Source organism: Lepus europaeus, chromosome 4 (genome assembly GCF_033115175.1).
Source record: "Lepus europaeus isolate LE1 chromosome 4, mLepTim1.pri, whole genome shotgun sequence".
Taxonomy (NCBI): domain Eukaryota; kingdom Metazoa; phylum Chordata; class Mammalia; order Lagomorpha; family Leporidae; genus Lepus; species Lepus europaeus.
The window spans coordinates 22837654-22853754 of NC_084830.1; the positions used below are offsets into that span (position 1 = coordinate 22837654).

General features: G+C 43.6%; 1 protein-coding gene across 1 annotated transcript in view; it reads right to left on the reverse strand.

Annotated features, from left to right (window-relative positions):
- The window catches only part of DEPTOR (DEP domain containing MTOR interacting protein), a 163427-nt gene extending 157354 nt beyond the window's left edge, over positions 1-6073 (reverse strand). Inside the window, exon 1 of the mRNA XM_062188056.1 lies at positions 5868-6073. Coding sequence (XP_062044040.1) covers positions 5868-5989 — 122 coding nt within the window. The 5' untranslated portion in view covers positions 5990-6073. The remainder of the gene's footprint in view (positions 1-5867) is intronic.
- Between the last annotated feature and the right edge of the window lie 10028 nt (positions 6074-16101).

The following is a 16101-nucleotide window of genomic DNA, read 5'->3' on the forward strand; positions in this document are numbered from 1 at the left end:
CTACCTTACACCTTATACAAAAATCAACTCAAAATAGATCTAGGATCTAAATTGATAACCTTATACCATCAAATTATTAGAGAAGGACATTGGCGTAGTCAAAGACTTCTTGGAAAAGACCACAGAAGCACCAGAAATCAAAGCAAAAATAGACAAATGTATTTAAATCAAGCTGAGAAGCTTCTGCACTGCAAAGGAAATAAAGTGAAGAGGCAACTGACAGAATGAGAGAAAATATTTTCAAACTATGCAACTGATAAAGGATTAGCATCCAGAATTTATAAAGAGCCCAAGAAACTCAACAACAAAACAATTAAGTTAGGAAATGGGCAAAGAACTTGAACAGCATTTTTCAAAAGAAAATTCAAATGGCCAACAGACACACAAAAAAATGTTCAGGATCACTAGCCATCAGAGAAATATAAATCAAAACCACAATGAGGTTTCACCTCACCCCAGTTTGAATGGCTTTCATACAGAAATCAACAAACAACAAATGCTTGGTGAGAATGTGAGGGAAAAGGTACTAAACCACTGTTGGTGGGAATGCAAACTAGTACAGCCATTGTGGAGATACCTCAATAAGCAGAAAATAAAGCTACCATATGACCCAGCAATCTCACTCCTAGAAATTTACCCAAAGGAAATGAAATCAACAATGAAAGTTATCTGTACCCCACATTTATTGCAACTCAATTCACAATAGCTAATATATGGAATCAACCTAGATGTTCATCAACTGATGACTGGATAAATTGTGGTATAAGTAAATATAGTGTGAAATACTATTCAGCTATAAAAAGAATAAAATCCTGTCTTCTGCAACAAAAGGGATGCAACTGGAAACCATTATACTTACTGAAATAAGCCAGTCCCAGAAACACAAATACCATATGTAACAGATAAGATTACCAAAAAATGTAATGTATAGGAGTGAAATTCACATTTTCAGATTTGGTGATTGTTTACAGCCCTTGTCTCTACTGATGAGGAATAGTGTTCTTCCCTTATTACTATTTGTTGAACTCTTTACTTAGTGTAGGGTTAATCTTATGAGTATAAAAAAAAACAAAGTACTTCACTGTAAAGAGGGAATAATAGAGGAAGGTGGAAGAATGGTTAGGGAGGGAGGGTAGGGTGGGCAATATCACTATGTTCCTAAATCTGTATATATGCATTGCATCAGATTTCTTTACCTTAAATAAAAAATTTTAAAATCTATTTAATATGCTTATATTTAATATACTATAAGATGATTATATAATTATGTATTTGCTATATAATTATAAATAATCGATTCTCCCATTTAATGAATACAATTTAGTATATCTACAGTCATACAACTATCTCTACAATCAAGTTTGACTATTTTCATCACCTCAAAGAGAAACTCCATATTTCTTAGCAGTCAACCTTCATTCCCTCTTGCCCTGACCCCAGCAACCACCAATTTACTTTCCATCTCCATAGATTTGCTTATTGTGCACATTTCATGTAAATGGAACCATACAATATGTGTCCCTTTAAGTCTGGCCTCTTTTCCTTTGCATAATCCTTTCAAGAAGCATCCATACTGCAGCATGTGTCCATCCCTTATTCCTCTTCATTACTGAACAATGTTTTATTCTATGGTTAGAGCCCTTTTTGTTTACCCATTCATCAGTTTATGGGCATTTAAGCTGTTAACTGGTTTTTACCAATTATTACACTCCATGAGCATTTCCATTCAATTTATGTGGCCATATACCACATAAAAGCACACACTTGGGGTAGTATTTCTGAGTCATATGGTAATTCTGTGTGTAGTCTTTGAGAAACTGCCAGGCTGTTTTCCAAAGTGGTTGCACCATTTTACATTCCCATCAGGAGTGTATGAGGGTTCCAGTTTCCCCACATCCTGCCCAATGTTTGTTGTTATCTGCCTTTTTTCATTACAGCCACTCTGAGGGCTGTGTAGGCTATCCAAATGCATTCTTAAGACGCAAAAACATAGAACTACATTGGGCAAGGAAGTAAAACCTTTTATGACAAGGGAAAAAGGCATGAAGACAATTAGGAAGAAAGTCTTACAGTCAAGCTGGAAAAGAAAGCAAATAGTTTTTGTGTCTGTTACTCAATGTTTTGTCCTTATGGGACTAGCTGAATAAAAATTTCAAGATCATGGAGCCAGCCCCCAATTTCACATCTGGAGCTTATAATAATCATAATGACACTATTCTTGTTTATTGATTTACTTTAAAAAAAATTCCTTCTCATGCTGTTCCCATTTGATCCAACACAGCAGATCTTGTACATGAGAATATTATTTGTAGTCTGCTGAGAAGGGTACTCAGGATTGGAGAGGTTAACTGACTTGTCCAAGAGAACACAGCTACAGAAGCAAAAGAGAAAACGAAATCAACAGGGCTGAGTTTAGAAGCCAAACTTTTATTATAAATCCCAGTCCTTGGTTTCTCTTTCCTTATCAGCCCCACAGCATCATTGATGACCCAGAAAGTAATGTGAAAAGAAGAGAAAGCAGACGTGAAATGTGGGTGTGTGTGCTGCAAATAGAGGCAGGAGGTCTACACGTCATAGTGTCCACACGCACAGCAAGAGGGCAGCTGAGAACAGAACACTCTCCACGCTCCAATAATAAGGAAACCAGGCTCACAGCTACTTCCATTCTAAATTCTAAACAGTATATTACTTTGTACTAACAGAAATACGTTGAATTATATGCACCATCCACTCAAATATTTATTAAGTAATTACTATGTTCTAGTCACAGTGCAAAAACTGTTGACTTAAAAGTCAATGGGTCCCACAGGAGAAACACAGATGGAGCTTTGGGCTCTTGGTTTGGCCTGGCCCAGCACTGGCCACTGTTGACATTTTGGGTAGTAGACCAGCAGATGGAAGGTCAGTTGGTTGGTGTCTCTCTCTCTCCTTCTCTCTCTGTTTTCCTCCCTACCCCTCTACATGTTGCTCCACCACCTTTCAAATAAGTAAATAAGTAAATCTTTTTTAAATTGGTCAATGGCTAAGATTTTCCAAAGTGAAATGAAATGAGTAACATTTTCTAAGCTCTGTACATGTAGCATCTTGTTTGAACCTCAAACTCCTGAAAGAGAAACATCATCAGAATCCCATACAGAAAGGTTAAGTAAATTCCCTCAAAGTCACAGAACCAATAAGTGGTGGAGACAGAATAAGAACCCAAGCAGTTTGGTTGTCTGTCCTGTGCTATTCACCAACCCCCAATCCTTCCTACCAGATCCTATTTGGCTGGAAGTTACACATGCTGGTGCAGAGATCAATATTACTGATTAATTCCGGCAACCATTGGTAGATTGCTCACTAATCCAGGAAGCCAAGAGGCAGATTCTCAGTCACCCTGCGAAATACTTGTCTCCACTGCCATTTTACAGGTGAGGAAACAGTTTTAGAGAAGTGAATTCACTTGTCCAAAATCACAAGTGCAATTGTCGATATGTTGGTTATTACACATACATATGTTCTAAGCACTAACCCGTACTCGTCCAATCTTCAAAGCACAATGAGGTAAGTTCCATTATTAACCACTATTCTTTTTTTTTTTTTTTTAAGATTTTACTTATTTATTTGATTGGTAGAGTTACAGAGAGCAGGCGAGACAGAGAGAAAGGTCTTCAAACCACTGGTTCACTCCCCAAATGGCCGCAATGGCAGGAACTGGGCCTATCCGAAGCCAGGAGCTTCTTCCAGGTCTCTGAAGAGCATGCAGGAGCCCAAGCATTTGGGCAACTTCTACTGTTTTCTCAAATTATATCAGAGAGCTGGATCAGAAGAGGAGCAGCTGGGACTCGAACTGGCATCCACATGGGATACCAGTGGTGTAGGTAGAGGCTTAGCTTACCATGCCACAGTGCCAGCCCCTTGCCACCCCACTATTCTTAATTCAACAACTTGCCCAAGGTCCCACTCTAGTGAGGAGCATAGTGGGGATCCACTCCCCAAAACAACGTAATGCTGACACTTAGCTGCTGTGGCTGATCGGGAATTAATCCCAGGTTTACTTTCTGAATAAAATAGCCTTCCAGCTTTTTCCAATAAGGGCTTCAAACCTTTCACCGTCCAGAGAGCTACAAGCAGAGAGGTGAGTGCAAGTGTTCTGGGGACCCTGAAGACAGGCCATTTAAGCTGCACCTTGAAGGAGAACATGCTTGCTGGGCAAAGAGAGCTACCTCACGATTTGGTACTTGTAAAGGAAATAAAACAGAAGGAACCCTATCCAAGGCAGGCCTTGCAAAACGTTGATACAGTAAGGAAGAGCAAAGAAACTATTAAAAAGAAAGTGTTTCAGGGCAGGTGTTTGGCCTAGTGCTTCAGACACCTGCATCTCAGATATATCCGAGGTCTGGGTTCAGGTACCAGCTCCACCCCCTATATTCCAGCGTCTCACTAATGCACACCCTGGCAGCCTGCAGGTGATGGCTCAAGTAGCTGGGTCGCTGCCACCCACGTGGGAAGCCTGGATTGGTTTCAGCCTGGCCTAGACACTGCAGGTATCTGGGGAGTGAACCAATGGACGGGGACTTCTTCCTTCTCTCTGTTTCTCTGCCTGTAGAATTAATTAAAATATTTCAAATTAAATCAGGAAAGTTTTATTTTAATTTTTAAATTAGGAAATGCTCTTGATGAAAGAACACAAGTTCGCAATCCCCTTTCATTCTGACCACACATTTAAAAAACCAACAAGGAATAGAAATGTGCCATTTGCCTTTTTGTAGCGTTAAACTCAATGAATTTTGAGTTCCAATATCTACTTCCTCAAAGTTACTGCAGCAAGCTGGGTGGTTACGGATCCTGCAGGGCCCTTTGCAAGATTCTCCTTCAGGTCCGGGAACACTGCCATAGCAGAAACCAGAAATGGACTGGGAAAGTTCAAGCCAGGAACTAGAAGGAACTGGGGCGTATGTGTTCTGGCAGGACCAGGGGCCCGCATGCAACTTTTTAGCTAAAGCACTGTGGATCTGGATTTTTTTTTTTTTTCCCTTTCTTGGTAAACTGATTTATGACCACACGAAGGGCAGCTGTGGAACCAGCCAGACCATAAGTAAAATCCTCAAACATACGGCCAAGCAGAATGACCAGAAAGGGCGGCGGGTGGCATGGGGCGAATCTGAGGGGTATTGCTCGGTTCTGCACGCCGAGACCTGGCAAGTCTTCAGGCTGGCGACCCAGAGCCACCCCGGACTCCACTGCCCCAGTGCCCGAAACGCGCGCGCCGGGGAGTCGGCACCGCAGCGGGGCAACCGGACAAGGGGCCTCCACGCCCCCTGGCGGCCCCACAGGACGCGCCAACTGGGTGACAGGAACAGGGCTCCAGAACTGTTCTCCGACTGGAGCCCCAGCCCTCGACCTAAGGCAGGCGCGGTGGTCGGCCCCATTTCGCAGGTGAAGCAACCAAGACGAGAAACCGGAATGAAGCGAAGCAGTGGAGCACGGAGGCTGGGTTCGGCTCGCGGCCCCGCACCGGCCGCCCTTGCGCCCTGGGCAGACTCGGCGCAGGCGGTCAGCCCGAAGGCTCCGCAGCACCTAGGTGCCTGGCAAAGGGCGGCGCGTGGCGCGAAGCTGCCCCGCGTGGGACTGCAGCAGCCGGGCTAGGGCGCCGCGCGCACCTTCCGCGCCCCGCGTCAGCCCCCTCCGCAGCCCCACGCTAAGTGGCGAGTCCGCAGGACTGCAGCAGCCCGGCGCGGGCGCAGCGCGGACCGTCCACGCGCCCGGGCGTCCGGCGCCCCGCACGAGCCGCGAGCCACGAGCCCCCGGCGCGCGTGCGCTCGGGTCTGCAGCGGGCACGGGCTGGCAGTGCCACCGCGAGCCCACGGGCTCTGCCCTCGCCTTACCGTAGCTGCTCCCCGGTGACCAGCACCTCAGCCATGCGCTCCAGCTCCCTTTGCTGCGCCCCGCCACTCCCGCTGGTGCTGCTGTCGCTGCCAGCGCTGCCAGCGCTGCCGCCCCCCTCCATGCTCCGGGCCGCGCCGCTTCCACTGCTAAGGCTGTCCGGCGTGGGCTCGGCTGATCGGATCAGTTTGCCCTCACGGAGGCCTTGCCCGCCATCTTTGTTCGGGGCAGAACCGTTGCTCAGACGGGATTGGCTGGAGAGGGAATCCCAGTGGGTAGGCTCAGGCGCCCGGCGAGTCCAGCCCCTGGAACTCCAGCTTGGGGGCGTGTCCAGAGGCCCGCGTGGTCCGGGGGCGGGGCCGAAGGAGGAAAATATAAACATCTGGGCGGGGCGCTGCTTGTGAGCTGTGGGTGCAGGTGGAGGCTGCTTCACGTGAGCCCCCTTTTCTTTAATCACGAAGCTCGTGCCCTGGAAACCTGAGGACAAGCCGGGAAGTTACTAAGCAAGGGTGCAGGCGACCCTGATTTACTTTCTTTTTTCTTTTCTTTTTTTTTTTTTTTTTTTTTGACAGGCAGAGTGGATAGTGAGAGAGACAGAAAGGTCTTCCTTTTTGCCGTTGGTTCACCCTCCAATGGCTGCTGCAGCCGGCTCATTGCGCTGATCCGAAGCTTGGAGCCAGGTGCTTCTCCTGGTCTCCCATGCAGGTGCAGGGCCCAAGCACCTGGGCCATCCTCCACTGCCTTCCCGGGCCATAGCAGAGAGCTGGCCTGGAAGAGGGGCAACCGGGTCAGAATCCGGCGCCCCAACCGGGACTAGAACCCGGTGTGCCGGTGCCTCAAGGCGGAGGATTAGCCTGTTAAGCCCTGGCGTCGGCCCCTGATTTACTTTCCATACCAGTTGCTACCGAGTGAAAAGAGTAACAGCATGCATATTCCCAGTGGAAGGGAAGGCGTGTATGTCGCTGCAGGGCGTGGAGGGATTGAACATTCTCGTGCCAACCCCGCTCACCAAAGCGGACTTTCCTTACAGGTGTACTTGATAAAGAACTCTGGGAATCAGACCTGAGTTCCAGTCCACTTCTCTAATCCCCCACCTAGCGTGCTTGATTTCCTCATTACAAAATCAAAATAATTGTGGCTACCACCTGTTGACACCTGCTGCAATAAAATGCATCAGACCCATCGTTGCCTTGTTTACTCATTGGGAAAAGTCACAAAGTGGATGTTCGTGTTAACTCAGAGGCAGGCTGAGTCAGGTGAGGTCGCTTGTCTAGGGTAAACGGGTAATAAGGGCCATTTTAGCTTCAGAATCGTGTTAAAGCGCTGCCTCTTAAAAGGGTCTATAATGGTATTGTCCGCCTTTAAGAGAGCATGGAAGGAACTGTGCCTAGTGCCAAATAAATGTGCTGTATTTCTATTTCAGGCAGATTCAAAGCCTGGGCTGGAAGGCCAGCTGTTCATGTTGAGGTAGTGAAGAGCTATCTGTGCATTGACATTTTATGCATCTTGTGGCAGTTTTTGCATTTATGAAAGCCTCAGCACCCTACAACAGATTAATGTGAAGCTATTTTGAAAAATATGTATAATCCCTCAATTGCAGCTATGTAGGCTTTTACAGAATAAACATGAAGGTAAAAGGAATCATGAAAACAATTTTCTGTGCATATTCTGTACCAATTTTGCTATTTAAGACTATACTATCTTGCAGCTTTGCTATGTTGCACTACTCTTTTCTCGTTGTTTTCAAGGAAGATCATGCTAGCCTTTTCCAATATTCAACAAAACTGTCCTTCAACTTAAAATTTGTAGTAATTTCTTGAGTATTCTGTGCTTTACATGATGCTGAACCTTTGGCTTATATTGTTTGGTTTAGCCTGTTAGAATTATTGTGTCCAAGCTACGAGTGAGAAAACATAACATAACCCAGAAATCCAGGCAGGCCTTGCATCCTGGTTCTGCAGATCCCCAGGGCCTGCTCAGCCACATTTCAGAAAGAGAACAGTTGTCCAACTCTCTCCTATGTTCAGCAGTTGTATTAGAGTTTGCCAGAAGAAATGGTCTGCTCCTTAACCTTTTTAAAATTGACCATGGTGGAAATGTGGACCAAAAGAGACTTACTTCCGGGTGAATGTGATTCTAAGAGTCTCATTCTACGTAAAAGATAGCAATCATTCCTCAGAAGTGGAAGTCACAGAGCCTGTTGTTCATGTTTTAATTCTATAACATAGAATGGGAAATAGGAGCCTGTTTGCTTATGATATTGTCTTAACCTTTCGCTTGACATATGAGACACACTATGATCCACTGGGTAGGAAGACCAACCCTTTTTCTCAGTTTCAGGAAGGACAGGTGAACTGACTCCTTGAGGTCATGTTGGCACCAGTGCTGTGACAAGGGAGCCCTGAGCCCCAGAGCAATGGATCCCAATATAAGTTGTGACCCATGGATATTGAAAGCAAAGAGAAGAGCACAGTACAATTAATCTAGCATGAGGATTTTAGAAGAACCTGAGAATTCTGACCACAGTTTCATTCCCAGCTCCATTTGAAAAAGTTCATAACAACTACTGAATTTTCTGCCGCTCCACCCCCCCCCTTTTTTTTATAAATATAATACTATGAATCCCACTGGGTTGTTGAGGAGCTTAAATAAAAATGAATGGTTGGCCGGCACCGTGGCTCACTAGGCTAATCCTCCGCCTGCGGCACCGGCACCCTGGGTTCTAGTCCCAGTTGGGGTGCCGGATTCTGTCCCAGTTGCTCCTCTTCCAGTCCAGCTCTCTGCTGTGGCCCGGGAAGGCAGTGGAAGATGGCCCAAGTCCTTGGGCCCTGCACCCACATGGAAGACCAGGAGGAAGCACCTCGCTCCTTGCTTGGATCAGCGCTTCCCATCGGCAGCCACTTGGGGGGTGAACCAACGGAAAAAGGAGGACCTTTCTCTCTGTCTCTCTCTCTCACTAACTCTGCCTGTCCAAAAAAAAAAAAAAAAAAAAAAAAAAAAAAAAAAAAAAGGTGCACTTGTTACAGGTGGAAACAATTGGGAGCCTTCTCTTCCAGGTCTCTCCTCATTTACCTCTTTCAGGCTTCTAGCTGTTTTAGTGCTTTTGGGCCAGTGTTTCTCAAAGTTTGGGCAGAGAAGGACTGTGGTGTGTGTGTGTGTGTGTGTGTCTGTGTTTTCAGTCCACTTAAGCCTGATATTCTGAGAAATACAATAAAAATGAAATAAAAAGATACAAAAGTCCCCACTGTTTGTTGTTGGGGTCAGTAGATAAAGTTATTCTGTCAAGCTGCTGTACCTATCTCTAAATGCTCTCTCGGTGTAAAAGTCCACTGTTTCACATCATAGGGCATGGCCATTAGCTGGAGGACCATACTTTGAGTAGCACTGATGTAATAAATTTCCTGAGGGTGATCCTAATGGAAGAAGGAGATGGACTTGAATTAACAATATTCGTGACAGATCATCAGCTATGAAGTTCAATAATAATGTCAGCTGTCATTGCCTCTTAATACTCACCTGCATTATTCCTTTTAAAAAATTAATGGTTGCTATTTTAAGATGTATGGATTTTAAAGCAAAGTGACAGAGAAAGGAGAGATAGAAAGAGAGAAAGAGATCTTCCATCCACTGGTTCACTTCCCAACTGGCTGTAACAGCCAGGGCTTGTCCACACCAAAGGTAGGAGCTTGGAACTCCATCCAGATCTCCCATACGGGAGGCGGGGGACCAGGTATTGGGGCCATCTTCTGCTGCTTTCCCAGGCGCAAGAGCAGGGAGCTGGATCAGAAGTGGCTCAGCTGGGACTCAGATGGGTGTTCTGACCGGGGATGTTGCATTGCAAGCAGCAGCTTAACTCGATGTGCCAAAACACCAGTCTCATCTGTATTTTTCCTGCCTGATCTTCAAGGCTGATTCATATGCCACCTGCTCTGTGTCATCTTCCTAGACTTCCCCTAGCAGTTTGCTATACTTTCCTAAACATTCATAGCTTCATACACAAGGTTTACATTGTTCTTAACTACCCATTAACAGACATCCTGGTTCCTCAGCTGCCACAACTTCTCTCCTCTCCCCACAAATGAGAGCAGATTGATGGTTTAACAACATCCTGTTGAGATGTTCCTGTTGCTAGAGGGGACTTGGCTTTAAAAAATAAATGTTAAGACTAATGAAAAATAAAATTTCCATGTTTGTCGTTCGCACTGTTTTAATATTTTTGTCGTGTTTGCTTCATTGTTTTGTGGTGATGGAAAGAAAACATTACAAATAAAATTGAAGTCCTTTTGTCCTCCTGTTTTCAGCTCTTGTTAATTTTACTGAACTTTGGTTCCTGTAGCTCTTACATGCTTAATGCCTGGGTATGTGCTGCCACCTAGTTGACTCCTTTGGCAAGGACACTAAAGGATTGTGAGTTCTGTGAGAGAAGGGACAAGTGCAAGGGGGCTTGTTGGGTAATTTGGGCTGGGAATTGTGGCTTATGTTATTATTGGGGTTGCTACTGTCCTTTACTAATGAGACTAGGAGAACTGAATTGTCCCACATCCAGAGCATCTTTCTTATGTGGTATTCTCTTTTGCACAATTTTAACATAGCCTATATGATCAGGGATGGCATTATTATGCACATTGAGAAAAAGTTGTTGTTTGTTTTGTTCCTAACTTTATTGCCAAAAAACATTCATCACTGCATAAAATTATGTCACTTGCTATTTGTTGGTCAAGAATATAGTTAGCCAAATTTTAAATGACAAAAAATAAGAAGGAGGTGATGGTTGTATCCAGTTAAATGTTTTCTTGATCTCTCAATCTAAAATTATTCATTCTGAGTAGTTTCAAACATACCACTACATTTGGGACCTCAAACATTCATGGAAAAGTTGAATTGAAAGATTATTTTAGTGTAAAACAATTTTGGAAACTGTGCATAGTTTTTTCATAATTTCTACTTCATGAACTTTAGGAAAACTTCTATGCATGGATTTCAAAAAAAATTTTTGTACAAGAATAAACATCTTTCAATTCCATTTTCTGTGAACTTTTTAAATTACCTTTTTTAATCACTTAAACCTTGAAATATACATTATTTCATCATACATGATTTCCCTTTTATTTTTATTCCTTATACTCTAAATGGACATCATATTGATGTATTCTAGTTTCTATTATCAATGAATTTATGGCAAGAAAATAAATGTGAATTTCATAATATCTGCTATTTTTAAATGGGGCATTGAGTTAGATGGGATTGGAAATTTTTAATGAATAATAATAGATTATATTTATTGAGCTCTTGCTGTGCAGGTGGCCATGTTCAGAAGTGTTAGGTGTGTTAAATATTTATGCTTCAAAATAACCCTGTGATTTGGCCACTATTTTTCTTCCTATTTTTCAGATGCCAAAACTGAGGCTTGAGTAGACTACACAAGTCTGATCACAGAGTGTAATGACACACCCTGGGTTTGATCCTGACTGTTCCTCCATTAGGCTGCCTCGCCCTCAGATGGACCACTGAGCTCCACGGTCTTCTCAGGGGCCAGTTCTGCTGTTTGATGTGCTTGACTAGATTCATCAGTGAAGCCTCACAACAGCCCCTGAGGGAAGTGTTCTCACCCCCAGCTTGCCTAGCGGCTGACAGCCCCAACTGTCTCCACCGTTGGGCTATCTTAGCCCTGCCATGTGATGGCAGCATAGAATTGAATGGGAAAAGGCAAAAGAGTTTTCAAGCATGGTAAATGGCATTAGTTCTATCCCATTAAAGGCTTTGATAATCAGCCAGTGCTCTAACTACATGAAAGGGAAAACTCTGACGGTCTTTGAGCACTCCCTGCTCTGACTCCTCCACAGCATCAAGGTCCTTGAATACCATCATATGACGTAGCCTAGCGTGCTCTAATGCCTGAGTCAGTGCGGTGTGGAATCGATTTTCCATATCTGCATCTCGAGTGTTTATCTTCTCTTTCCAGCTAGAATATAAACAAGCTTGATCCTTGATCCTCCTCCTCAGTAGGATTCAGTGAACTTACAGGGTAAAAAAAAAAAAAAAAAAAAAAAAAAAAAGGCTTAAAACAATTGTTTGGTGCCTCTGGATATTAAAATATTATTTTGTTCCCAAATGAAAACTACCACAAATTCAGACATTATCAAACATATCTACCTTAATTTATCACAACAGATGACTTAAGAAGCCACTGAGATTTTATATAAACACATGTGTTCATGGGAGGTTTTGTTTGACAGCAGAGCCGGGACACACTGAGAGCTAAACGAAGCTAAGAACTTTGCAGGTTGTCCACAATACAGAGTCTTGGTACTTCAAATATAAAATTGATATTGCACATGTAACACTGGCAGTAATGCTGTCTTTATTTCACAATCTTTTATAGCTGTTACTACCTGCTAGGTATTATTCCAAGTGTTTTACAACTGTTAAACAACTGAATCATAACAGCATTCTCATGAGGCTGCTGTGGTTCCAAAAGAGATACCCAAAGTGAGTACAACCTCAGCAGCAACATTCATCTCTGACCATCATTTGCCCTCCTGCGTCCTGCTTCCTATTCCCCCAGGCAAGCCATAGAAACTAGAATTCCTCTTCCCAAGGAGGGTCATAGAAACCAGAACCCCTTTTCCCCCAAGCCAGCCATAAAACCTAAAAGTATCTTTTTAACCTTCCCCATAGCTGTCGGTGGTCAAACAATTCTCTGGCCTCCCTTGTTTGATGGTCATAAGACCCTCATTCCAGAGGGGGTCCGCTGTGATTCCCAGCAGGAAGGAATGCTACACAGAAGCTAAGAAGAATTTGGGCAGATAGGCTTGCTGACTATTCATTCTATGACTATTAGATCACATCCTTTTAGCATGGCTGTCTAGGCTTTATCAGACCAAAGCAAGGTATGGAATGGAGAGTTCACCCTGGGTCTTTGGAACCTTGTCTTCCTCCTTTCCTTCCTTCCTTCTTCACTTCACTTCACTCCCTTTGTCCTCTCTCTTCCTCTCTCTCTCTTTCTTTTCTTATTCCTCATCTTCTTCTTGCTCTTCTTCCCTTTCTTCCTCTTCCCCTCTTTCTTGTAAAAGATATGTATGTGAAAGTCAGAGTGACAGAGAAAGGGAGAGACAGAGAGGAAGAAATATCTTCCATCCATTTATGCATTGCCCAAATGCCCACAACAGCTGGGGTTGGACCAGGCCAAAGTCAGAAATCAGGAATTCCATCTGGATCTCCCATGTGGGTGGCACGAACCCAAGTACTTTGCCCATCATGCATTGCTTCTCAGGTGCATTGGTAGGAAGCTAGATAAGTAGCGGTATAACCAGAACTTGATCCCAGGCAATCTGACAGGCGATGTGGGCATCTCAAGCAGTGGCTTAACCCTACTGCATCACAATACCCATACCTGAGGTCTTTCTTCTGAAGGCTCCAATGTCACTTAAACCTTTGAGTAAACAAATAATTTGTGCCTTTCTCGTGTTAGTCTGTCATTTGTTATAAAGCTGTCAGTCATGGCCCTTAAGAGAAGTGAGGAATAATATAGTCCCTCTGCTCCCTACAAGGCAGTGTGTTAATCTTTCAATATCTGTTTGCTCATCAATTCCCAGGTCTTTTCCCAGTGCTGCTCAATATCACAGTATGACCCTACAGGCTACATTCCCAAGATTCCTGCATCATGTGGCTTCCAGTTAGGTTCAGCACGGACAAGCTATTGATATGAGATAGGAAGACAGGCATAAAGGAGAAGCTAGGGTATTTCTCTGTCACGTTCTCTGCCTTTCAGGCTTCAGGCCCTTCTAAACTGGACTATGATCATTCCCAGGGAGACAAAAGTCATCTTCCCTTTTACTCTCTGACTTCAGGATGGTAGGCATTTCCTACTCTTGATATTCTATCAGATGCATCATTATTTATTTATTTATTTTATTTTTACTTCCTAGGTCTTCCATTACCCATGAAACTAATTTTCTAGAAATTCTCCCCTTTTTTCAATGCTTAGAGTATGTTCTATATATATATTTATTATATATGGGGAATATATTTATTTATTTATATATAAGTAAATGAAAGATTCTCATTATTCCATATATATATGTAAAGGATATATATATATATATATATAGGAACCAAAGCAAAGCAAAATTAAAGAAAATGTTCAAGGTCAACATCAGCAAGTGGTAGAAGGATTCAAACAGTCAGCAGTCTATGGACATCACTCTTAGTGCATGTTAGGAGGGATCTCTGCTTCATTCCCAGGAGATGCTGTATAAATCAACAGTTCTCAAACTTTTGGGTGGCAAGACTCATGTATACTCTGAGAAATTAGTAGGGGACTCGGGTGCTTTTGCTTATGTTGAACACAGAAAAAAATCTTTAAAGCAAGCAGAGAAAATCAATCATGTGTAGGGAACCAAGTATTCAAAAGAACAAGACTTCTCATAAGAAACTATGGCGACCAGAAACAGTGCAGTCACAAGTTTAAAGTATCAAGAGGAAAAGCTATAAAAACAGAATTCTATATTCCATGAACACGCTCTTTGGGAATTTAGATGAAATGAAAGTATTTTAGGACAAAATAACATTCATGGAATCCGTTGCCAGGAAACCTGTACTATAAGAAATGCAAAGGAAATGCAGAGTTCTTCATGCAGAACAGAAATGATGCCAGATTGGAAACTCAGAATTCAGCAAGGAATGAAGAGCATGACAAAGGGCTCCTGTCTAGGAAAATATAGGAGATTGTGGTTTTTTATTTTTTTTCTCATAACTTCTTTAACCAACAAATGATTTTCAAAGCAAATTACAATATTGTCTGTTGGGTTTTTTATTTTTTAAATATTTATTTATTTATTTATTTATTTGAAAGTCAGAGCCACACAGAGAGAGGAGAGGCAGAGAGAGAGAGGTCCTCCATCCGTTGGTTCACTCCCCAGATGGCAGCAACGGCAAGAGCTGCACAGATCTGAAGCCAGGAGCCAGGAGCTTCCTCCGGGTCTCCCATGCAGGTGCAGGAGCCCAAGGACTTGGCCATCCTCCACTGCTTTCCCAGGCCATAGCAGAGAGCTGGATGGGAAGTGGAGCAGCCGGGTTTCGAACTGGCGCCCACATGGGATGCCGGCGCTTCAGGCCAGGGCATCAACTCGCTGCGCCACAGCGCCGGCCCCGCCTGTTAGGTTTATAACTAGAAGTGTGGTAAAGCCAGCATTACTCATTCATGAGAACAAGTTGTTAAATTTTCAGGAAACTTGTGAACTAGTTGAAGAACGATTGAAAGCTTAAAATTAGCCACAGTAGGAATATCTACTCTACAGAGAGCAGCAAACAGTGTACACCAGCACATCATCCTTTATAACATACGTAGACATGATACATGTCACAGGGGCCAGCCTTGTGGTGTAGTGGGTTACGCAGTCACCTGTGATGCCAGCATCCCATATGCACACTGGTTCCAGTCCCAGCTGCTCCACTTCTGATCTAGTTCCCTGCTAATGTGCCTGGGAGAGCAGTGGAAGATGGTCCAAGTGCTTGGCTCCCTTCCACGCACATGGGAGACTTAAAAGAAGCTCCTGGCTGTGGTCTAGCCCAGCCCTGGCTGCTGTGGTCATGCAGGGAGTGGACCAGTAGATGAAAGATTGTCTCTCTCTCCCCCATACTGTGTGTGTATGTGTGTGTATGTGTGTGTCTCCCTCTGTAATTCTTTCAAATAAATGTTTTTTAAAAAATTAGAAATTAAGTTTTTAAAAGAAGACCTGAGTCCAGGTCTCCCACATGAGTGGCAGGGAACTAACCACCTGATCCATCACCTACTGATGTGCACATCAGCCGGACACTGAAATCAGGAGCAGAGCAGAAGCTTGATCCCAGGTACTCTGACACGAGACACAGGCATCTTAGGCAGCAGCTTAACTGTTGGATCTGATACTCACCCCCACTTTCCTTTTCTAAGGGGCATGAGAGAACTTTGGAGGTGATGAGAATGTTCTGGATCTTGATTGTGGTGGTAAGTTCACCAGTGGGTATATTTTTCAAAACATTAAATTGCATACTTTAGTGGATCTAGTTTATTCCATTTCATTTGTATTTCAATAAGGTTGATTTAAAAATGAAGGATCTCTGAAGTAGAAGTGTGTCCTATAAATTTATGGAGTAACAAGGAAATGTCAGTGGAGATTGGATAAAGCCTGCTGGGCCTTGGTAAAGAAAGAAAGGCAGAGTGACAGAGAGATAGAGAAGGAGGTATCGTCTAAT